At 35.9% G+C, this 25000-nt stretch overlaps 4 protein-coding genes across 8 annotated transcripts in view; 3 read left to right on the top strand and 1 right to left on the bottom strand.

The window, feature by feature from the left end:
* The window catches only part of mfn1b (mitofusin 1b), a 16172-nt gene extending 15476 nt beyond the window's left edge, over window positions 1–696 (top strand). The window contains exon 18 of the mRNA XM_043251733.1: window positions 17–696. Coding sequence (XP_043107668.1) covers window positions 17–86 — 70 coding nt within the window. The 3' untranslated portion in view covers window positions 87–696. The remainder of the gene's footprint in view (window positions 1–16) is intronic.
* Window positions 1–25000, top strand: part of LOC122353861 (G protein-coupled receptor 137Ba-like) — a 1117577-nt gene that overhangs the window by 58466 nt on the left and 1034111 nt on the right. The gene's annotated exons all lie outside the window — the stretch shown is intronic.
* On the bottom strand, window positions 1560–11781 carry gnb4b (guanine nucleotide binding protein (G protein), beta polypeptide 4b). Its single transcript, XM_043251754.1, has 10 exons — window positions 11593–11781; window positions 8636–8734; window positions 8466–8504; window positions 7468–7574; window positions 7188–7251; window positions 6391–6553; window positions 5879–5945; window positions 5167–5368; window positions 4865–5081; window positions 1560–3718 (listed from the first exon to the last, which is right to left on the bottom strand). Exons 2-10 carry the CDS (start codon window positions 8690–8692, stop codon window positions 3612–3614), a joined length of 1023 nt encoding a protein of 340 aa, XP_043107689.1. The 5' UTR covers window positions 8693–8734; window positions 11593–11781; the 3' UTR covers window positions 1560–3611.
* shroom2b (shroom family member 2b) overlaps window positions 16868–25000 on the top strand; it is a 24576-nt gene continuing 16443 nt past the window's right edge. For all 5 annotated transcript variants that reach the window (XM_043251723.1, XM_043251727.1, XM_043251726.1 and 2 more), the window contains exons 1-2: window positions 16868–17096; window positions 20498–20646. In XM_043251723.1, the coding sequence (XP_043107658.1) occupies window positions 16959–17096; window positions 20498–20646 (287 nt within the window). In that variant the 5' untranslated portion in view covers window positions 16868–16958. The remainder of the gene's footprint in view (window positions 17097–20497; window positions 20647–25000) is intronic.

Genomic DNA, 25000 nt, shown 5'->3' on the forward strand with positions numbered 1-25000 from the left:
ACATTTCCTTTCCTAGACATAAAGCCACGGCTCTGGAAAAGCAGTTGGAGGATTTCAGCTCCCAGTATCTTCGTCATCAACCCTGACTCGGACACTCGGCTCCTTCCAGAGAGTGACGTAACTCCTGAAATACTGTACACTCTCCCGTTACGCCCTGCTGTTTTGGGAATTCTCGACTCGCCAGATGTTGCGAGGAATGCAAGGGGAAAAAATGTTACTTGTAAAATTGGGATTCTTGAACGAAAGCTGGTTTCAGTGCTATGTTTTGGTCGAGGTTTTTCTGTACAGAGATCGTCACTTGAACTTAATTTAAAAAAACAAAACAAAACACTACTTTGTGAACTGTGAAACTGCCCTGCTAAGTAAAACAAAAAGCTGGAATTTGAAAATGGAGTTCGTTTTGCTTGTCAGGTTCAGCCTAATGAAGGAGTCAAACTTTATTTACTAATAGCCAGCCTTTTTCACAGAGCCTTTTTATTCAGAAACAGTTTCCCGTCAACAGACAGGTAATTCAAATTTTGTAGGTTTGCCTTTTGATCACAAAGCCTATTTTATATGTGTTCCTTGGTAGCTGTTTGAATCAATATAACCCAGTGTTAAAATTCTTTTCATGAACTGTTATTTCTAAACGTATGTAAATGTAATAACCTGAAAATAAGTTTCTCCTGTGTAATAAAAATGAAAATATAATAAAAACATTAAATTGTGGTATTACTGTGTTAAAGAGACTTTAAATTAAACTAGTAATCCCAGTTGAGAGCGTTTACATTAAAAGTTATGTTTAAAAAAGTCACAACTTTAAGGCGACTGCAAAAACAAGTCATCTTTGGTTGTATTTTTAAATATTTTATGAATGTAAAATACATGTTTTTTGGCGGGTTCTGCTTATTAATTTTTAATTAAATCACATTTTCAGGGCTAAATATCACGATTGTGGTCCCTTAAGTGTGTTAAAGTAGCCCAATTTTTGGCGGGAAAACGCCTGGTTATAACTTTATTCAAAATATCTTCCTTTGTGTTCGGCAGAACAAAGAAATTCACAGGTTCTGAACTACTTGAGGGCCAGTAAATGATAAGAGAATTATTTTTTTTTGCGCGAACTATTCCTTTCACGAAAAACATTCGCGGCCTTTTTAAATTCAGAGCGCGCGTGAGCATTCTGAAAGGAAGTGGCGCGAATCTCTGAGGCAAGTTCCGGCGCGACGGTTACAACATTTTTGACAGACGTTAAAAATATCATCATAATGGCAATAAAAACATTAATCTGCGGGTTCTTTACGAACCGGATTAAAGAAAAACAGGGCGAACGTTTTGTTCATCGAACACGAATCAGGTAAGTGACGGAAGTGCGTGGTTTTCGCTTCTCTCGTTCCCTCAAAAGATAAAAATATACTTTTAAGTGAAAAAGCATATGATTTAAAGAAAAAAAAAAAAAAAAGAAGACGTTGAGCAGTGTTTTGTTTTCTGTCGAAAACAGCATGTAATATAACCTTCCCAAGATATACACATTTAAATATAACAAATCACAGAAGTTTAAAAAGACAAATCAAACATTAAGATGTGGTTAAAAGTCTTTTTATTGGTTACAATATCAGTGTATGGCAGAATTATCACCAGGTTACTTTACAAATACGAAAAAGTTGAGAAACAAAATGTTATTAAAAATGATTATTTGAAAATATGGCACTGTGAAAGCACACAAGGCACCACACTCCTGGTTTTATCGGCTCAAAAGAAAGAAAAAGAAAAGATTATGAAGCTTACAAATTGAGCCGAAAGTATATTATGAATACTTAAAACATTGGGTTTCAACATGTACTGTAATACTAAAATATGTTCTTTTGTTGCCAAGTTTGAGTGGTCTGGAAAAAAAAATAATAAAAAATAAAACACGTCATCCGAGGTTTTCATTAAAGACTACATCAGCATTTCAGCCGATCCAGAACCAAGCGCTCAAATCTTCAACATGATCATAAAAAACAACCACAAAAAGAATCACTGATTGGCAAATCTCTCAACCTCTACAGTACCAACACCAGAAATCTGACTTAAAACTAACCGATACTAATAATACCAGCATAATTCCTGTTTAAAAGTGAGACGTTATTACCAAAAGACATCCCTTTTCACAGTTAATCATCATAACATTCAGCAAAACTAAAATCAGTTCCTTTATGGAGCGGCGAAAGGGTTTTTCTTTTAATTTTATTTATGCTAACAAGCATCTTCACACTGAAAAAGGACTTCTTACAGAAAAAAGAAAATGACTTCAAGCTGCTTTCCGATTCCCTTTTATACAAAAAGGCAAAGTAAAAGAGAGATTTTAAATGCTTTTCACAGTTACATGACGTGTTAAAAGCGTTAACAAATGGCACAAATATTACCGTTTTAAGGCGGTTACTGACAGGCATCAATCTGGCAACCCGCCGCAAACACAGGCATATACTGTCAGAACCGATGGCACTTAAATATGGCGGAAATGAGTAAACGGCTTCATCGCTCTGGTCTACGTTTTTTGATCCATAATAAAAAAATGCCTAATATAGTGACTTTTTAGCGGTTGAACTATCCTCACCAGGTAGTGTTCTTAATGTCCACCTGTTTGCACACATTTACGTGCTGAAACTGAGGTTGTTTTAAAAAAAGCTAACAGTCTCGGCATTCAAATGAATTAACACCAATAAAAATATTTATACTGTTCAAGACGATGCATTCGTGTAACACTGCGACGACTAAATTTAAGTGGAGGGTTTGCGGCCATTACTAAATTAAAAAATAAAATAGAAAATAGAAAAAGGCGAGTGTTATGAATTCGTTCGAAGCACAGATTTCTTCGTAAGCACCAAGAATAGGGATTTATACACTAGGGTTAGTCACACTGCGATCGCTAGTACTGAAGGCTGAAGATCGAGAGCAGGTCGATTATGGGTTTCATCATCGAAAGCCAAACGAGGCGTCAAAGCGCTTCGAAATTAAACATTCGATCTTCAAGGCTGCAGAAAAATTCAGTGCCTTCTTTCTGAACACACTCGAGCACCAATAAACAATGACTGATTTAGTGGCGTGAGGGGAAACGAAGAAAAAGAAAGTTCGGGTTTTCATCTGCATTAAAAAAAAATAATTAAAATTAATTAACGTGTTTTAGGCTTTTGTTTTCCAATGCACAAAAAAGTCCAAAAAAAAATTCCACAAACGTTTTGTAATACAGACTGTTTGCAATAATCCATCTAGTTTAGCGTTGTTTTCTATGTACAACAAATAAACAAAAACAAAAAGTGAAAGATTAATAAAAATGTCATGGGCCAATGATCAACTAGAAAAATATATACATGAACACTATGTATGTATATACTATATGGTATATACATACACATAATGCTGTACATATATACCATATCTATATTCATATACATGTATATTTACATATTACACAATGACACTTTAATAATCTCTTATTATTCCTGTGGCTGGCAGAGACGATGGGCTTCTCCGCGGGATTCATCTACTTACTGAAAATCATGTGTAATAACTGGAATACAGAGGAGCTGCTGTGGAAAGACGTGGGAACTGGACCGAAGGAAACGAGAGCCGCAGATTTTAAAGTGACGCTCTCAGTTCCAGATCCGAAGGAAACTGTCCCATGATCCCGTGGCCACAGCCATTCCATCGTCAGGTACTCCTAAACAGCTCACTCGGTTGTCATGACCAGCCAAGACACCTGGAGAAAAAAAAAAAAATAATAATAATAATAATAATAATAATAATATAAAAAATAAATAAATAAATAAATAAATAAAAAAAAATATATATATATATATATATATATATATATATATATATATATATATATATATATATATATATATATATATATATATAAAAAACAAATAAGCCAGCAAATATACAGATAATTAAAAAAAAATTATTATAATATTATTATATAAAACACACAAATAGCAAATACAGATGATAAAAAAAAAAAAAAAAGTACAATAAAAAGAATGCAAACATGCAAAATAATTATGGATGCATAGATGTCAATATATGATGTCAATAATTTTATTTCTTTTGTTTTAGAGTAACAAAAAGTCTCTCCTATGCATAGATAGAAATATACAAATTATTTATTTGATTTAATAAACCTTATTAAAGTGTGTTAATGAGTACACTGAAAGCTTTGAAAAGGACTATATAATAATTGGTCAGAGGAGAACTGACCCCAACTGAGTCTGGTTTCTCCCAAGGTTTTTTTTTCTCCATTCTATATGCATGGGGTTTTGTTTCCTTGCCGCTGTCGCCTCTGGCTTGCTTGGTTGGGGACACTTAACTTCTAGTGACTATCGTTGAATTGACTACAGAGACCGTCTCTGCATTTAATAAGAAATTGGTCACTCTCGTCATTATACATCCCTGTCATTATACTGTACAGTGCTTTGATGCAACCTGTGTTGTTAAAAGCGCTATATAAATAAAAATGATTGATTGATTGATTGATTGATAATTTGTATTTTTAGAACGATTCAGCTGAAACTGTAATATTTTATTTGTTGATGTAACATTTATAGATGGAGCTCTACAAAAGATTTTTTTTTTGCTTTAGACCTTGTACTTAAGTATCGCATATTGAAAGTATTGTAAGTATTGTGTGTGTGTGTGTGTATATATATATATATATATATATATATATATATATATATATATATATATATATATATATATATATATATATATATATACACACACACACACACACACACACACACACACACACACACACACACCATCTCAACACTAATACAATTATAATAAAGCAAAAAAAAACAAAAAAAAAACAACAACTTTACATGGTTACATTTGCCGTTACCTGCACGTTCGCCTTTTAAAGTGTCCCAAACATTACAATTGAAGTCGTCGTATCCGGCCAGCAGGAGGCGTCCACTCTTGGAGAAGGCCACGGAGGTGATACCACAGATGATGTTGTCGTGAGAATACATCATGAGCTCCTGATCGGCTCGCAGATCAAACAGCCTGCAGGTGGCGTCGTCTGAACCCGTCGTGAAGGCATTTCCATTCGGAAAGAACTACGAGAGCAAACGACCCAACTCAGTACAACCGGACACCCGATTTAAACAAGCGGCAACATTTTAAACCGATCGCAATCCTTACGCAGACGGCATTTATATCCGAGACGTGGCCGGTGAAGGACTGCCTGCACATCCCGGCTCTGATGTCCCACAGCTTGGCCGGAGCGTCGCAGGCTCCTGACACGAACGTCTTTAAATCAGGACTGACCGACAGACTCATGACGTCGCCCGTGTGTCCCGTGTAAGTGTTGGCCTGCTGGCCCGTCTCAATGTCCCACAATGCACTGCAGGAGCAAAGTTAAACATGGAGTCCGTTTCAATCAAAACCAAATGCTTTTGAATTCAAAGACAGCATGAAATAACACCTATTATGCATTTAAAATAGCAGTAAATATGTCCTGTAGCAACAACAGAGCTGATAGCAATTTAAAGGTCAAGGGGTCGAATGCCATGGAATGCATGAGCTATTAAAATATATACTTCAATGCCAGTTAATTTGGATTAAAAAATAAATTCTTTTTATTAAATATATTAGTAAAATAATTTATAAAGTTTTACAGCAATTTTGAACAGGAAAATAAATATACAATTATAAAATTAAATTAAAACAATAAAAAAATTATAAAACAATAAATTAAAGTTATCAATTAAAAAAAAATACAATAAATTGTGTACATGCCAAGTTAACACTAAATACACCATTTATCCCTTGATATACTAACAGTACACAATAATCAGATTAATAATAATAACAATTATTATTATTATTATTATTGAATGCAGCATTAACTCACCATGTGGTGTCACCAGAGCTGGTGATGATCTGATTGTCATCAAGAAAACGACAGCAAGACAGATAGCCTACAAAATCATTAACAGAAAAGTTTTTATTATTATGTCTCTCATTAATAATATATTTTATGAAATCACATTGTAAATGAGCTAAGGTAATAATATATGTAGTTATGTTTACATATAAAAAAAAACAAAAACAATTTTATTATAATAATTTCTGGAACAGTTAGTAATGTATATTGTGAATCCCGCATTTATTTGATAAAAAAAATGCAGTAAAATCAGTAATATTGTGAAAATTATATTAACCGTTTTCTAATTTTACAAATGTAAATGTATTCATGTGATAAAGCAGAATTTCACTTATACACAAGTATTTCAAACTTCTGATCAGCAGTGGATATATTATCAAAAAAAACACTGTAATACTGTACAATAAAAACAACAACTTGATAACCTGCACAAACCAAGAATATACAAATATGTTGTTAAATGACAGAAGTGACTCTACCCGTATGTCCAGCCAGTTCTCGGTTGACCCTGACGTTGCCCTCGCGGGTTTTAAGGCTGTAGGTGGAGCAGATGTTGTCCAGGCCTCCGCAGGCCACGTAGTTCCCCGACGGGGCGTAGGCACAGGTCATGACCCAGGAGGAGCGCAGGGGAATGGCGTGCATCTGCCGGACAGAGTCAACAACACGCATACGATATAAAGCTGAAAACCACTGTAAAAAGCGACCACCTTTTACCATGACGAGAGGAGTTGGTTTCTTCGTGGGTTTGAAGAAACGCGGCATTGCATCGGTGTCATGGAAGTGAATGGGTGCCGTCAGAATGAGATACTTCACAGCACTCCAGTCCATCGGTTAACATCTGGAGAAGACAGAAGATCAAACTAATCTAGCATTTAGACATTTTAGAGTCCATAACAACTCCACTCTCCTGACTCAGACCAGAAGATTTTTTTTTCCCCACCGGAAGGAGTTATTACGGATCACAGATCTGAATCGAGTTAAAAACATCTCAACGCTGGATTAGTTTCACCTTTAGTCTTCTCCAGATGTTAACCGATGGACCGGAGCGCTGTGGATTACAGTGATGAAACTCCCATTCTGACGGCACCCATTCACACGCATTGCTGAGACGCTGATGCTGTGTTGCATTTCTCCGAACCCGATGAAGAACCTCATCTACATCTTTGATTTTCAGTACATCTGAGCTATTCCCTCGCAGCGCATGTTTTACCAGCTTCAGCCCATGAATCAAGTAATGCATTTAGGTCTGCGATCATTCTTTCTAGGATCTCATTACCTTGTTGGTCGTATAACCATCCCATATGATCAGTTTGCCATCTTGGGAGGCACTGACAAGTAACCTGAAAAAAAGAAATGTAATTAATACGGGACACAGATGGGATTTGAGCAACACGGTGGGAGAGGCCTTATTACAGCTCCACGGAAAACGAACACCGGGGTCCCAAACGCTATTTCATGTAATATTAATCACACTTGAAAGGAGACCGGCTCAGAGCGTTTTTGTCTCTAAAAAGGCAAGGGTGATGGTCAGAGACCCTCGAATTAAAAACACACACCTGGAGTCGCTGCCCCAGTGCATGGCGTAGATTTTGGCGAGATGACCTCTGAGCGTGCGCCTCGTTCTCATCTGTATCCGTCCCACTGAGTCCAGGCTCGCCGTCATCTGCCATACGAGCCCAAAACAGCAAGAGATTACGGATCGCCATCATTAGAGTACGGTTAGCCAGCTCAGCATCATCTTCTGTAGCACTGCATGTGTGTTTAGCTCACTTACGTTCACGCAATTCAATAAAATGCAGGGAATTATTATTATTTATTTATTTTACACACACACACACACTAAGGAAGTCTGTAGATGAACTGGTTAATATCTATGAAGAAAAAATAATAAAGAAAAAATAATAATAATAAAATAAAAAGCTGTGTGTGTACTTGTGTATAAATTAAAGAAAAAAAATATAATAAATAAAAAAATTATATCTAAATATATAATAAGAAAATATATACGTATATATATACGTGTATATAATTACATTTATGTATAATTATATTTAATATAATTTATAAAATTTGTTTTAATGACAAAAATAAGTAAAGAAAATTTTAATGTAAACTTATAATATGCAAAGTATGTTTACACTCAATTAAATGTCAAAGAATGGCTTTTTTCCCCCTTAACAAAACCTGTACAAACGTCTGGTCGTTTTTCCTTCAGTCATTGGCCACAATCAGGATAAAAAAAATAATAACAAAAATAATGAAATAATGTCTTCGAAATCATTTATGCGAAAATGTGGCTGAGATGTCTTTGTGGTGCTTTTCTGCTCATCAAAAAAAAAAAAAAAATACAGGACGACTTCACCTTAAAAATTAATCAAACTTAGTTTACTTTTTTTTTTTTAAATAAATAAATAAAGGTGTGACGTGCTTGAGCAAAACAGTCTCTATTTTATTTATTTATTTATTTTTATATCGGCAGCCCAACAACTGATTAAGAAAAGACTATTGGGTTGTTTTCAGCAAATTCGATGCAAGACAGTGATTTGTTTCGTACCTGCGATAGTGTGGAGTCACTGCAGGCTTTTCTAGCATCCTGAAAGACAACGACAAATACGCTCCGTGACCAAATCTACATAAACAGCACAGGAAGTGTACAACCTGCATGGATGTCCTCTCGCGCATCATGAGCACTTCCTTTCGTCGCACGCCGCTCCAAACACTTACCCGGATCTGGTTGCGAAGCTGCTCTGCTTCCTGTCGCAACTGCTCCAACTCACTCATTGTTCCTGTTTGACCGGCACCCGAGACGACAACGCGCTGGACCTGCAATCACACGACGACATCACACAGCCTGTCGACCAAACCACCAGCAATCTCGAAAACCGCTCGCAGACGAACCGGCTTCCTTTGAGTCCATTCCGGCGGCTTTAATTACATGCACGGGCTGATCTGAGAGCAGTGGGAAACGACGCTGAGCTCAAAGGGTCTTCAAAAAACGCCACCGACTGCTGCCAAATGCCACCCATATGTTCACTGACCTTTTCGTCTCTGATGCCGTCGTCTCCTTTGATTCCGCATGAATGCGTTTTAATAAAGTTAAAAGATCTACTACGAACTCGGACGGCGTCTGAGAGTTTCCAGGAACGAGCTAGTTAGAGAAGCTAACGCTAGACTGATTGGTTCTGGTTACTAGTCCAGCGTCTCTCGCGTGAAGGAACTTAAACTGGAGTTAGTTAGCCGTCTGTAAGGCAGTAATCTTTTACTTTGTGTCCAGAAAATTCCATTGGCGCTCCATCAAACGTCTGATAAAACTAACTTGCCACGGATGCATCATCTTCTATAGTATTTCAATGTGCATTAGCAGAATATTTGCTCAAAAGCCGCTAAAATATTAAAAAGTTTACTAAAAATGTACAATTTTTAAAAAGTTTTCATGTATCATTTTTGGAATGTTTTAGAAAGATGTCTCTCCTGCAAATATTATTTAATCAAAATGAAATATTATTATAATTGCAAATAACCATTTCCTATATGAATCTATGTTGAAGTGTAATTTATTCCGGTGATGCAAAGTTTAATTTTTTCCATAGAATTTTTTATAAAAATAGCTAGGTCATGAAATTATCACCGTTCTCATGACATAAAATGACTCGTGCCATGATGCAAGTTATTGGTTATTCCGCCCCAACAAAACCATATTTTTTTAACTCCAAAACCCTCACGAGAAACTTCAGCAATGGGGGAATGTTTAACAAGACACCTCGTGTTTCGGTTTTGGCCTTTATGTAACGCTGAGAGATTTCACGAATGATTAGAGAGAGATGGAGAAGGTTTCACTGAAGTGCCACCCGTGCAGGTCCACCATCAGTTCATCAATGGAAATATACAACTCTGTTTTAGGCCAAAGATTCCCCAAAAAAACCTTTTTAGGGGGCATGAGCTGATGAAAAGCTAAATTACAAAATGATAAAAAAAACAAACAAAAAACTTATATATATTATTTATTATTATTATATATATATATATAGTTTATTTTATATATATATATATATATATATATATATATATATATATATATATATATATATATATATATAAATAAAATAAACTATATATATATATAATAATAATAAATAATATATATATATAATAAAAAACTATAATATAATAATAATAAATAATAATAAAAAGAGTATATATATATATATATATATATATATATATATTAAATCTAATTAAATTGTACATTTTGTTTGTTTACTTGCACGTCATGCAACCATTTTTAAATGATTAAAATATTATCTTCTATTAATCGGGAAAGATTTAAACTTATTTTTTATTCATGGGTGCATATGTACCCAACAACACATTGTATGGGTCAAAATGATCAATACTACTTACCAAAGAATTAGGATATTAAGTAAAAAGCTAATTTCCTACCATAAATCTCTCAAATTGTAATATGCACAACAGAACTTAATTTGAACTTTAAATGTGGTTTTATCAATATTTTGATATGACGACATGAATAATTAAACTTATCCTTTTGTGCTCTACGGTCACATATAAGATTAATATTTCAGCGTGTCCAATGTGTTCAAATGGCTTTTCAGGAACAAATAAAATACTAAAAGCGGCTCTTGAAGACCTGATGTCGGAAAAAAGTCCACTGTCATATACGAGATACATGAATGACGACCTGTGAGATTTATTTAGTTAGAAAACATTAAAAAAAAAAAAAAAAACACGAGCGAAAAGCAATTCCAGGAAGCTGTTGCCTCTTATCGCCTGCTGGGAAGAGGAACTCGATATTACACACAATCACACAAATAACAACAAACTATAACACATGCATATAACAAGAAATCGATAACCTAATAAACACTGAAACCTGAAATGATTTAGCCAAAACATTACACATGCCAGCTAGTCCATTCCAACCTCTTGAAAAGGAGTTGAAGTGAACCACTAGGCCTACTAACCAGCAAAGGTTATGACTATTGCATCAGAGATGAAAAATATCACTATAATTAAATGAGTCAGATGCTAACATCCACACAAGGCGAGCTAAATCAAAACAGACTGAGATTTCGGCAAGGTAAAGTGAAAGTAAAACCATTAGCTCCTGCTCAAACTGTGTCCTTCACACAAAAAAATATTAATGATTAATATTAATTACATGAAACTCAGCCGGAAGATACAACTCCTAAACCCAACGACTTGCACTAGCATTAGCTTTTTTCCCCATTTAAACAGACTCCGACTCAAAAGCAAGAGTTGGTGTTTACTATAGTAACTCGAGATCGCGCGTCGATCAAGGACACGATATGACAGCCGAGCTGAGATTGAAATCTTTCCTTCATCACCCAGATATTTAACCGCTAGCCCCGACTAGCCATTCAGACGATTAACCAGCGTCAGGAAACACTTAACTGGTTAAAACTGACTGAACTCTCGAGCGCATCGGGCCTCCTGTTGCCTCTTCACTTTCAACCATAACTAGCAGGTTACAATCGAGCTAATTAGCCTCCAAATCGGGTTTCGACCCATCGCCGACCCCAACCAAAAAAACAGCGCATGGATATTCAGGGGTGTTTATAAATCACCGTTTACGGTTTTTACAAGCAGGAAATAGACGAGAAAAGAGAAACACGGCGGGCGATTGTTCCCCCTCCCCTCACCTGATCGGGCTGGTTTGGGCAAAATCCGCTTCTTTCAGATTCCTCGCATGTCGTTATACGCCCCGGATGAATTTCAAAGCGACACGGTTTAATTAGAAGTCGATTTTAAACACGTTTAAAGGGCCGCGCAGCCCTCGCGCAAACTGAGGCGATTTTTCGCCAGCAATCTCTTCACCACACCCATAAGGGAACCGGGAACATGGCAACAGGCGCGGCGCGGGGGGCGACCCGACCCGACGCTCGCCCACGGCGCGATAAAACCGCGGCACGGACGCGCAAACGCGCTTGGCCTCGGTCGTGAACGCGTAGAATACGACGCACCTGCGGATCGCGCGCTTTGTCGTGTTGGCAGAGTCACAGCGTTAGCCGTTAGCGCGGTCGCTCCCCCCCTCCGAGGAAGAATGGTACGGTCCGCCCGCCGCCTCGACGGAGCGCCTGTTAGGAGAAACAGGAAACGTATCCGCTACGTGTTTGCGTCTCGCAGGGAAACTCGCTTTGTTTTGTAGTAAAAGTCAAAATGCAAGAAGACATCCACAGGCTGATCCGATTTAAGACTCCGATATGGTTGGCTTCGTGTTGTGTATCGTGGACTAATGGGTGGAAAAGCAGGACATAACTCGTGCGCTTTATACGACAGAGATGCACGATTTTGGGGGAAAACACTAATTAAGTTTTTTCCGGAGAATCTGATTGCGATTTAAAATAAAATAACGTTTTGGGCTTGTTTGTAGGGATGCCAGATTGATACAAAATCATGTCATCATTTATATTTTTATTATTACTACTACTACTACTACTACTAGCTAAAAAGAGATACTGAGAAATATAACGCTGCACAATTTGGCAAAATATATTACCATGGTTATAAATATTATATTTGTGTAAATATTTACATACACATATAAATATTTATGGTTATAAATAATAATAATAATAATAGTTATTACTACTACACCTAAACAAAGAAATATTAGAATAACTAAATGAAAACAACACAAGAAATATTATTGGACTAGGGCTGCACTATTTGTACAATATTTTGTAGTTATATTAATATGGCTACACAATAATAATGAGGTATTATTAATATTATTAAGTTTAAAAGAAAATTGAAATAATTACTAAATCACTAAATATTGCTGTTATAACATTTCACTGTAAAGTATGTGTAAGAAATTTTTTTGTGTAAACTGTAAAATTGCAATATTAATATTTACATAATATTTCATTTTCAGAGGTACACCATCAAGCTTTTATTTCCATGGAAAACCGCAGGTAGCATGTAAATGAGCACAGCACTGCACTTCGCAGTCAAACATGCAATAATCGCGATTTTGGTTTCATTTCGATTAATCGTGCGTTACTATATACGTTATTTTAGCACGCGCGCAAAAAACCCACAAGCGCATCGCACAGATACAATTGCACGAGACAAAAACACGTCGCACGTTATCATCATATTGCATATTCTGCTCAGTTCCCTAAATAAAAACTCTATTTCTAAAATTTATGATAATGCACTCGCGTTCGGAAATGCTTAATATTTAATGGCATCAGCGAAAGTGAGCAGTGGGTGTAGAATCGATGCAGAGAGTTGAAAGCGGTCACGCATGGGGTCTTTCAGGGCTTTAAAGGTTTCAGGATTTCGGGCAGATGGGGTCACAGCTGCGCTCAAATTGTTTTTATCAGCCTCAGAATCCTCCGTCCCTTCTGTAGGGAAACGCGACTGTCAGATATTTTCTAACGTGCACACGAAAAATCACAAAGCCTGCGAAGGGGAGGCAAGCAGGACGCCAGAAAAGGAACATCAATGGCGTGATCTAAAAAAAGACGCAGCTGCGGCTATAAATAGACGTGTTAATATGGAGAGGTTACCCTGCTTTTGTTGTCTCAAACGCAGGCACATATCCAAATGTGCACTGAAATGAAGTTAGAATCATGCTTTATTTTTAGAGAATACCTAAAGGTACCAAGAGATATATTTTTGGCCCGACTATGCTGCGAAGATAGTAGGAGCCGCAGGTGTACAGTACGTACAGTGCTGCAAACACAGGCAAAATCAGGGCTGAATTCATCACTGGATATCTCTCTAGGGGAGGCTGGTGGTTGCCGTGGTGACTGACGTCAAGCAAGGGCGTCCAGAGAAGCGCACATCATTCACACGCTACAGACAAACACCCAGGCTTTTTTTTTTATTGAAAATAAAAGATCACTCGCTAACTAAGTTTAAATGCTAATGTTTAAAAGGAGTAGTTCACCAAAGAATGAAAATCCTGTCATCGTTTACTCACACCTCGAGTATTTCCACATCTGCACGTGTTTCTTTGTGCTGGAAGGCGTTTCGAAGAAAGTTTGCGACCGGGATTTTTGGGTCACCATTGACTTCCATAGTACTTTTTTTCCCTACCGTGGAAGTCTATGGTGACCCAAAACGGCCCGCTTACAAACCTTCTTCAAAACATCTTCCTTTGTGTTCGGCAGTCGAAAGTTAACGGTAGAAACACACCGTGCTTGCTTTGGTGAGCTTGTGTTGTTTTTTCCCTTGTTTTTTCTTTTAGAGCTGCGAAATACAACGAAGAAATTATATAGAAAGAAATTAGAAATTGTATGAAACTAGTCTTTGTCCCCCTCGGGACTGGACTTAAAAAAGAAATGATGTATGATATAAATTCTAAGAAATAAACTCGCAATTTTGAGATAAAACAGACCTGAGTGATATAAATTTACAGTTTGCAAGAAATTAGTCTTTTTTACACTCAAAATATGACTTTATATAACTGACCGCTGCAAGTAATTCTGGGAAAAAGTCTAAATTGCGAGATATGAACCAGTGCTGCCAAAGCATTCATCACAAAGTTTTTGTTTGCATGATATGTACTGTGTGTATCTGTTACGTTTATAGATGTAATTAATATTATAAATAAACATATTTAATATATAAACAACATTTTATTAAATATACACATTCACGTGCATGTATTTATATATACATTACAAATATATATGCATATATGCAAAACAAAAACTTTTATTTTGGAACGATATCACTATTATCATCTCAATTCTAAGAAATATTAACTTGCAATTTTGAGTTATAAAATCATATATATTTTTTTAATGCAAAATTGTGAGATAATAAATAGCAATTAACTTTTTTAATATATATTTAATTCATTTTATTCACATTTTTTATGCAAGTTGTCTGTTAAAGATGGCTTGATCTGGAAAGTATCGGCTGTATCCTAATGTCCTAATTTTTTATTAGTGATATGCATTGACAACTTCATTTGGACAACTTTAAAGGTGATTTTCTCAATATTTAGATTTTTTTGCACCCTAGGACAGTTGTATCTCAGACAAATATAGTCGTATTATAACAAAGCAGACATCGTTTAATGACGTATGGATCATTTACTCAGCCTTTAGATTGATGTATAAATCTGAGTTAAAAAAACGACTCTTATGACTGGCTCCAGAGCACAAAACAGAGAAATACGTTAGAATTAAAAAATTAAATTACATTTAGATTAGTAAAAAACACAATAAATATTAACAAATGAATGAGACGTAAAGCGGAAATAACACCATGAGAGAAAATATGAGATTCATAGCAGATTCTGTGTTCCATGTTTGTTCAAATAAACAAATTAAATACACTTTTAAATCTTATATATATATATATATATATATATATATATATATATATATATATATATATATATATATATATATATATATATATGTGTGTGTGTACCAATTTGCATTTTTGTGTGTTTTTATTTCCACACATTATTGCCTGAATTGAGTGAATAGATTGATTGATATTTGTTTGTTTTTTTGGTCAGTACTCAATAAATATGTTCTATATAAATGTATTTATTTATTTATTCAGTCGTGCATTTATCCGTTTTCTTTGTGCTGCACGCTCGGTCAGGTGAACTGATTAAATATGTAGAAGTAGGTTTAAATCTTGTCTGTGTTTGTTTTCGGCCGCTGTTCCCTGAATAGCTTTGTTCTGGTCACCGCTCAGAATATTACATCTGCGTCCAGCAGGCGGCGCTGCTCCTTTGATCTGGACGGAGCTCGAGACGTTGTGACGTGTTCTGTTCCACAAATCAAAGCCGTTCCAAAAAAGAACGTTCGTGCAAGTAAACGTGTGACGACACAAACAGGACGAGCGTTCCACCAAACACTCGTGATTCTGAAAGGTGTGACACCGGAAACTCTGCCCTTTAATTCCGTTCTTTTATGACATCATTTCCTAAGAATCATTTATCTCCTGTTCCTTTTAGCTTCCGCCTGTCGCGTGTCTGCTGTTCTTCTAGAGCTGGGCTTTACTCGATATAATAACTGCTGATGAACTATTTAGCTCTGAAGCGATCGTTTCTTGACTTTAGCCTCACGCTTACTTCAAGACGCAGAGAATGAAACGGAAAAAAAGAAAGTTTAGTCTGACAGTGACCTCTGCTGGTCAACAAGAGCACTTTTTTTTATTTAGGTCTATTGCTCGTTTGATAAATTCGAAAAAGATGAAAAGAAAACATTGTAAATAACTAAACAATAAATCATAAAAGCTTTAGATGCGTTTGCAACCTGTTAAAATGGTAGTAATATATATAAATATATGCAATCATTTTTAAATCTTTTATACGAATTAGCATTTTTGTGCGTGTTTTCATTCTGACATTATTTCCTGAATTCTTAATTTATTTTTAATAAATAACAATAATACTTTTTAAAAGAAATGTGAGGAATGCATATTTTATAAATCACTCATTTATTCAATTGTTTGTCAAATAAATAAATTACACACACACACACACACACACACACACACACACACACACACACACACACACACACACACACACACTCACACACGCAAACACACACACACACACACTCACACACACAAACACATACACTCACACACGCAAACACATACACACACACACTCACACACTCAAATAAACGAATTAAATACATATACAGTCACGTTAAACCTTTTTTGTATTTTTATTTTCAGGCATTATTGCCTGAATTTAGTGAATCGATTGATTGATATGTGTGTCTGTGTGTGTGCGTGTGTGTGTGTGTGTGTGTGTGTGTGTGTGTGTGTCTGTGTGTGTGTGTGTGTGTGTGTGTGTGTGTGTGTGTGTGTGTGTGTGTGTGTGTGTGTGTGTGTGTGTGTGTGTGTGTGTGTGTGTGTGTGTGTGTGTGTGTGTCCGTCCAGCAGGTGGCGCTGCTCCTCTGATCCGCTCTGGATGGAGTTTGATGAAGACAGAAACACGCTTCGGTCCGGGACTGCGTCCTTCATTTATGATCGCTGAGAATGAGAGCAGGCTCCTGCCGGAGTCCGAGGGGTGATGGAGGCTGTAAAGAGCGCTGGTGATGGAGGAGTGGAGTTTGTGGAGTTTGTGGAGCTCGTACTGATCGGAGGGTCTCCGTGGGGCTTCACTCTCAGAGGAGGTCTGGAGTATCACGAGCCGCTGCTCATCACCAAGGTACTCTCATGAAACTCGTGTTTAGTGTTCAACAGGGGTTAGAGGTCAACCTCCCCATCCTGACATTAACAGGCAGCTGTATATTCACAATTAAATCCCAGTTAATTATGTGAAAAATATTTAGATTTTAGACATAAATGTGTATTTATGTTTTTTATACTCTTAAATTTATTTACTTTTTTCTAATTAACTTAACTTCTAGTTCATTCGTTTTATTGTTTACTTGTGTAGTTTTTATATTTCTAAATGATTAATTAAATTATTTCATTCATCTGTTTGTTTTAATATTTTTTATGATTTATTTGAGACAATCTATTTATTGTAAAATTATTTATATATTTTTAAAATAATTAAAACAATTAAATACATTTTTAATTTTAGCATTTAAATATCTGATTAAAAAAAAATAAATAAATAAATATATATATATATATATATATATATATATATATATATATATATATATATATATATATATATAGTTATTATTGTTTATATTATTCTTATTATACACTTTTTAAAATAATTATTGTATTTTAATATAATTATTTAATCAAATGTATTAATTATTTTATTTATAAAAAATTTATCTTCATTCATTCATTCACTCATTCATTCATTAATTCCTTCTCCTTGGTTTTCTTTATCACACTGTATTATTAGTCTTCTGAAATACAGTTTATGTAATGCACAGTTAAATAAAATGTAAAATAGAAGTTTTATCAAATATTGTACTTTTTTTGTAAATACAGTACTATAAAACTCAATATATTAATAATAATGTATTATTCATCTTGAATGTAATAACTAATTCTTATATAATTATTAAAGCATAAATAACAATTATTATATTATTGTTTCTTAAATAATAGTACAAATAGTATAAAGTGCAAGTGTTAATTCTTATTAATTATTTGTTATTTGTTTGTTAATTTTATTTAATATTAACAATATTTGCATTAATTGTATTTTATAATTAACATTTTTCTATTTAATAAACAAAATATATAAATAACAACAACAACAATAATAATAATAATAATAATAATAATACATATTATTATGTAATAAAATCGTGCACAAATAGCACATCAACAACGATAATATTAATTATTATTACTATTTATTGTCATATTGACATTGATAAACACAGTCAAACTGAGAGTAAAAAATGGATTTTAAATTCAAATTGCAGTTGATATCAGAAAAATGGCTATACGAAATGGAAATACTGGTATTTATTTCATGTGTTTGTTGTTGCCATCTCTGTGGGTTGAGCCGCATAAAAAAGAAACATGCATGAAAAGTGGATCTAATTAAAACTACCAGCATTTTTTCAGTCATTTCCTGTAGTTCTTCACTGCTTCTTTAGTGAGTAAAGCAACAGCAAAGCCATCACAACGCACTGTAACCGTCTTCTAGAGCACTACTGAGTGTGCACTACTGAGTACAGCGCAGAGGAAACGATGTGGATTTCTGGGATGTGAAGCTAACGTTTCAAGCTGCTGAATATTTAAGGCTGCGCTCGGGTTTCAGTGAAGCTGATGGCATCTGATAGCAGGATTTCAGAGCTGAGCATCAGTCCCTCGTCACTCGTCTTATAGCGCTCTTTCAGCTAAACAGATGACTAAAATAGCAATTCAAATCACCTAATAATTTCCTTAAATTCCTTAACTTATATTTACGATTTAATAAAACAAAATAAAGAATGAACAAATGTATTAATTAAAAGATATTTTTTTTATTAGGTAAATGTAAAATGCAATAAAAAAGCTGGTAATAATAACATAATAAAATGTTATAGTACTACTACTAATAATAATAATAAAAAACAAAAAACGTTTCTAATAGATGTTTGTACAAACTATAAGAAACATTTGTACAGTTAAATTAAAATTGTCGTAAAACAGACATTTAACATGACTAACGTAAGAGATCCATTTAATTGTTACTTAAATTCCTTTTAAATATTTTTTTATTAGGTTAATATGTTCTGGCTTGACACTGAATGTAATAATAAAATAATTAATAATCTAATAAAATGTTTTCACTGAAATAGCTGTTTGATCGTTTTTCAGTTTTTTTGTTATTTTATAGCTGAACTATAAATCATTAGATTATTATTATTATGCAAATAATTAATTATTATCATTACTATTAATTGGATTTAATATGATATTGCTGTAGTATTAGTAGATTAGTCATATTTATCATTTTGATTATTATTATTATTATTATTATTATTAATTTTACAATTCTAACAAGTCAAATGCTTGTGGCTTGTGGTTTAGTTAGTTTTTTTTCACGTATCTTTCTCGAGCAGAAGCACAGACCGCATCCATGCAGTGAGATATCCCCTTTATAACCCAGACCTGTCAGAGACGTCTGCTGCTCTGTTATCACGGCTTTGAAAGCTGTTTTAAACCTAATAATAATGTCCGGGTACTCACTAATCACATGCAACGGTATAATAATCGCTTATTATTGAATTATATTAAATGTTAAATTACTTGTAATCAGACTACAGTTAAGTAATTGTTGCTGTTGTTTATTATTTATAATTATTTATTTTATAGATTTTAGGGTTTTGTTTTTTTTGCTCAAATGTAGTCCAACACACTTGTAACATACATACAAATGTATTTGAAATGCATTTAAGTATGCATTTAAGTATACTAAAAACCCATTTTCATATTTATGCATTTATGAAATGCCCTGCAATTGTTCTTCTAGTGTGTACTAGACTGAAAAACAATTAAAGACATACTTAGTGTATTCGATCGTGCTGAAGCTAAAGATTGTGCTTAATATTAAGAAAAGCGCGTAGTGTAAGTAGTAAGCCAAGGAAAGATTAATTACATTTTTCATGTCCGTAAATCTCGAGTTCTCTGTCAGTAATTATGTTAATACACTGAAACTATATTCAGTATGAAATGCATGCATTTTAAATATATAACGTTTTTACTGAAGGACTTGTGCATTTTTGCTTAAAGGTGAAGACTGTACTCAATGCATGTTTTGTAAGACTGTAACATATTTTAATGTATGCAGAAAACTCCTTCATGAAGTGAACTCACTTAAAGGGTTAATATAATTTTGTTAATTAATTAATGTTAATATAACTTGTGTTTGCTGGTTTTGTATTTGTTGCACATTCGTTTATAATTGTTTTTGAAGATGCTGACGTGGCAATAAATAAAAATATTACTACTACTACTGCAAAAGTAATCCAAAAGTAGTCCGATTATATCATTTAAATTGTGTAATGTAATGAATTACGTTACTGACCACCATTTTTGGCATGTAATTTAAAAAGAGCAGCGGGTTACGCATTGAAGCGGTGAAGCAGATGTCGGTGTTGTTGTTCTGATGTTTGTTTGTTTGTTTGTTTGTTTGTTTAGGTGGAGGACGGCAGTCGAGCGGCGCTGGGTCGACTCCAGATCGGTGACGAGATAGTCAGCGTCAACTCGGTTCTTCTCAGTGGTTACAGGCTGGAGGCAGTTTGTCTGGTGAAAAGCTCACATAAGACGCTCGCTCTAGGAATAAAACGGTAGGATTCTCTGTTGACATCCATGTAAAATCAAAACGGGTTTACTTGCTATTTAGTTGATGCCTTAAAGAGAGTATCCTTTTTTTCGCATTTACATTTAGTCGTTCAGCAGATGCTTTTATCCAAAGCGACTTACAAATGAGGACAATAGACACAATCAAAACCAACAAAAGAGCAATGATATGTAAGTGCACGTTAGCAGTGTTGGAGAGCTTTTTATAAATAAAGCGAGCTAGAAGTGAGACAGGGTCAAGTGTTAAAAACAAAGAAGCAAACAAAAAAGGGCTAAGGACTGGGAATGGATCACATTACACAAGTAAATGGGTAAGGATGCATAACAACACCCTGGCAACCCCCAGTCCATCCATAGCAACACCCTGGCAACCCCCAGAGCATCCATAGCAAACCAGTGAATCATAACAACAGCATAGCTACACACTGGCAATCACCCTGAGCATCCTAGAAAATGCATCACAACACCCCAGAGCATCCGTAGCAACACCCTGGCAACCACCCAGAGCATTCATAGCAACACCCTGGAAACCAACCAGAGCATCCATAGCAACACACTGGCAATCAACCAGAGCATCCTAGAAAATACATCATAACACCCTGGAAACCAACCAGTTCATTCTAGCAAATGCATAGAAACACCCTGGCAACCACCCATATGAACACCCTAGCAACCACAGAGCATCCTAGATGCATAGCAACACCCTGGCCACCAACCAGTGCGTCCTAAAATATGGATCACAACTACCCAGAGCATTCACAGCAACACCCTGGCAACCGACCAATGCATCCTAGCAAATGCATAGCAACACACAGGCAACCAACCACCTAGCAACCCTAGCAACAACCTAAGCATTATAACAACAGTGAATCTAGCACGGGCATTTGGATTATACAGTTACTGGCACTTTATTTTTCATGTTGGGATTTAAAAAAATATTTGGGGTTAATATTTCATGAGAATCTTTTTGAATTTAACATTTAAAGATTAATGGCAGAAGCTGAGTCTGAGTTTTTTCAGATTATTAAGTTTATTGGTTTTAGGATTTACTGACAAATCAGGAAATAATAATAATTAGATTCAATGTCAAAAAAACTACAACATAATAAGTTGTTACAGCCATAGTCACCATCATTCTAGATCTGAACTCAAGCATTCCAGTTTTCCTCTGAGATTTCGTCGTTATGCTGATGGGTTCATTGTTGATACTTCTGCCAGACCATAATATGTGCTCTGTGTTCAGATGGAGCCACAATGATGGGCTGGGTCACGCGGTGTCTAGTTTCTCCTCAGCGTCTGACGGAAGGTGTAGCTTCACTCTGTGACTGTCTGCAAATGAGAGATTGAGAAGTGTTTAGGATATACATGATTCGAGCGCTTTAGTCGGCAAGGGGTCTGATTAATATAGTAGTCACATTTTTATTTTCTTTAGGGACAACACTGTAACCTGATTTTACTACTTAACTTGGTGCAGAAAAAGATTTCAGTCCATTTATGACATTATTAAAAATAATAATAATATTATTTTGCCAGTTTAGACTAGATTTGCATGCTTTATCACAGAAACTTGAATATGGGTTTGTGCACATCAGACAGGACAAAAACACCCTAAAGACAGCATATAAACACACTGGCAACCACTAAGAACACCCTAGTAACTGCATAGCAACGCCCAGAGAACCATCCACAGTTTCCTAGTATATGAACAACCTAGCGACAAAACATTTGCTAAGACACTTTGGATGGTTTCCATGGTGTTGCTATGGATCCAAAGCATCCTAACAAATGCATAGCAACTACATTGCAACCACCAAGAATTCCCTAGTAACTGCATGGCAATACCTTGGAAATCATTTAGAGCCACTGCATAGCAACACCCTGGCAACCACCCACAGCGTCTTGATATAAGCATATCAGTGCCCGGGCAATCACCCCAAATGCCCTAGCAACTGCATAGCACAGGTGTTGCCACTCATCCACAACATTCTAACAAATGACCGGCCAGGGCCACTGCACAGTAACACCCTGACAACCTGAATAGCAAAACCCTTGCAACTACCCGGAACGTCCTACCAACGACATAACAACACCGTGGTAACTTCTCAGAAATTGCATAGCAACACCTTGCATAGCAACACCCTAACCCACCTGAAAACCACACTGGTCCACTGCATAGTAACTCCCTGGCAACCACCCTGAGCATTCTATCAACTGCATAGTATCGCCCTGGCAACCACCCTGAGCATTCTAGCAACTGCATAGTAACTCCCTGGCAACCGCCCTGAGCATTCTAGCAACTGCATAGCAACACCCTGGCAACCGCCCTGAGCATTCTAGCAACTGCATAGTAACGCCCTGGCAACCGCCCTGAGCATTCTATCAACTGCATAGCAACGCCCTGGCAACCGCCCTGAGCATTCTATCAACTGCATAGTAACGCCCTGGCAACCGCCCTGAGCATTCTATCAACTGCATAGCAACGCCCTGGCAACCGCCCTGAGCATTCTATCAACTGCATAGCAACACCCTGGCAACCACCCACAGCGTCTTGATATAAGCATATCAGTGCCCGGGCAATCACCCCAAATGCCCTAGCAACTGCATAGCACAGGTGTTGCCACTCATCCACAACATTCTAACAAATGACCGGCCAGGGCCACTGCACAGTAACACCCTGACAACCTTCCCATAGCGACTGAATAGCAAAACCCTTGCAACTACCCGGAACGTCCTACCAACGACATAACAACACCGTGGTAACTTCCCAGAAATTGCATAGCAACACCTTGCATAGCAACACCCTAACCCACCTGGAAACCACACCGGTCCACTGCATAGTAACTCCCTGGCAACCGCCCTGAGCATTCTATCAACTGCATAGCAACGCCCTGGCAACCCACTGCTTTTATTTCATTTGTATTTGTCAGATTCATTCTGTTAGTATGTTGCGTATGTGTAAATGAAGTGAACGTCTCTACAGTGCCCGCGTTTAAAGCGTCAGTCTGTGCTTCACAGGCGTTACTGAAGAATCGCCGTGACGTTTGTGAGTCGTGACACCATTATTTGACAGAGTGGAACAAAAGCGGGTCATTATTGTGTGCTGCTTCACGCTGTCACACTGAAGAGGCCCGAGGGCCGGCCATTGTCTGTCCTCTCGGCCCTTTGTACACAGGTCTGGGGCCTTTGGGTCGTGTTTGCTCCCAAACAGCTGGTGGGCTGCCGTCATCAGAAGCCTTCTGGGAATCTCTGCCCAGTGGGACTCTAGCTACGTTTCCATGTAAAGAGTCGAATTGAAATTATGCGCAAAACTGGAATACCGCATAGTCGAAGAGAACAAAATAATCACTTCCTGATACATAATGAGTATAACTAAGAAAACCAGGAGAAGCCACTGAATATAATCATCTTCATATATGATAAATTATCTAAATCAATAAATGCGGTCTAGGTGAAGTTACAGCAGAGGCTTGCCTCCCTTCAGTCCATTGACTTTAAACAGAGACAGCTGTCAATTATGAGTAAATTATCAGGAGGTTTTTCATTTAGGAGTGAACTAATTGTTCAAGAAGAATGTAGGGTAATGCATCTTTCCCCAAAATGAGCCCTTCTCAGGATTACGTGTTACTAATGTCCCGGAGCAGCTTCGTGGGGTTCAGTTTCATTCATGCGTCCACAAACACGTCAGATATTGGTCAGCGTTACATTCATTCTGACAGGACAGACTCAAACGCCCAGTAACATGGCTCTACAGGGCCATCCAGTGGTGCTTTTAAACCATTCACGCTGAGAAATACAGACTATGAAGCACTTCTCTTCACTTCTCCGTTGAAACACTAAATCTCTTCGATGCATAAGATCAAGTTTTTATCCTATCGTTAAATCTGTAATGTTTTAGTATAATTTAGATACTATTATAGATTTGATCATTTTTAAACTAGTTCTTATTTTTGCACTTTAATTTCAATAAATATTTGCGTTTTTATAATTTTTTTTATGTCTCTATAATATTTATTTTTGTTTTTTTCATATTTATTTCGGTGCATCAAGTTTATTTTTATTCTGTTTTCAGTATGTCTGTATAGTTTTTATTTTGCTATTTTATTTAAGTTAGCATTTATTTAACGTAACAAAAGTGTTATTTTTTTGCTTTTATTTTATTTTATTTTTAATTTATTTATTTAATTCGTTTTTATTTTATTTTATTTTATTTTATTTTTAACCAACTTTTTATCTGACAAAAATGTGAAATGCTTGTGCATTCTTCTTTTAAATAAATTTAATTTGTTTTAACATGTTGCATTTAATGCAACGAAATTCAGACATACTACGTTACTTATGCCC

This window comes from Puntigrus tetrazona, chromosome 11 (assembly GCF_018831695.1).
Source record: "Puntigrus tetrazona isolate hp1 chromosome 11, ASM1883169v1, whole genome shotgun sequence".
NCBI lineage: Eukaryota > Metazoa > Chordata > Actinopteri > Cypriniformes > Cyprinidae > Puntigrus > Puntigrus tetrazona.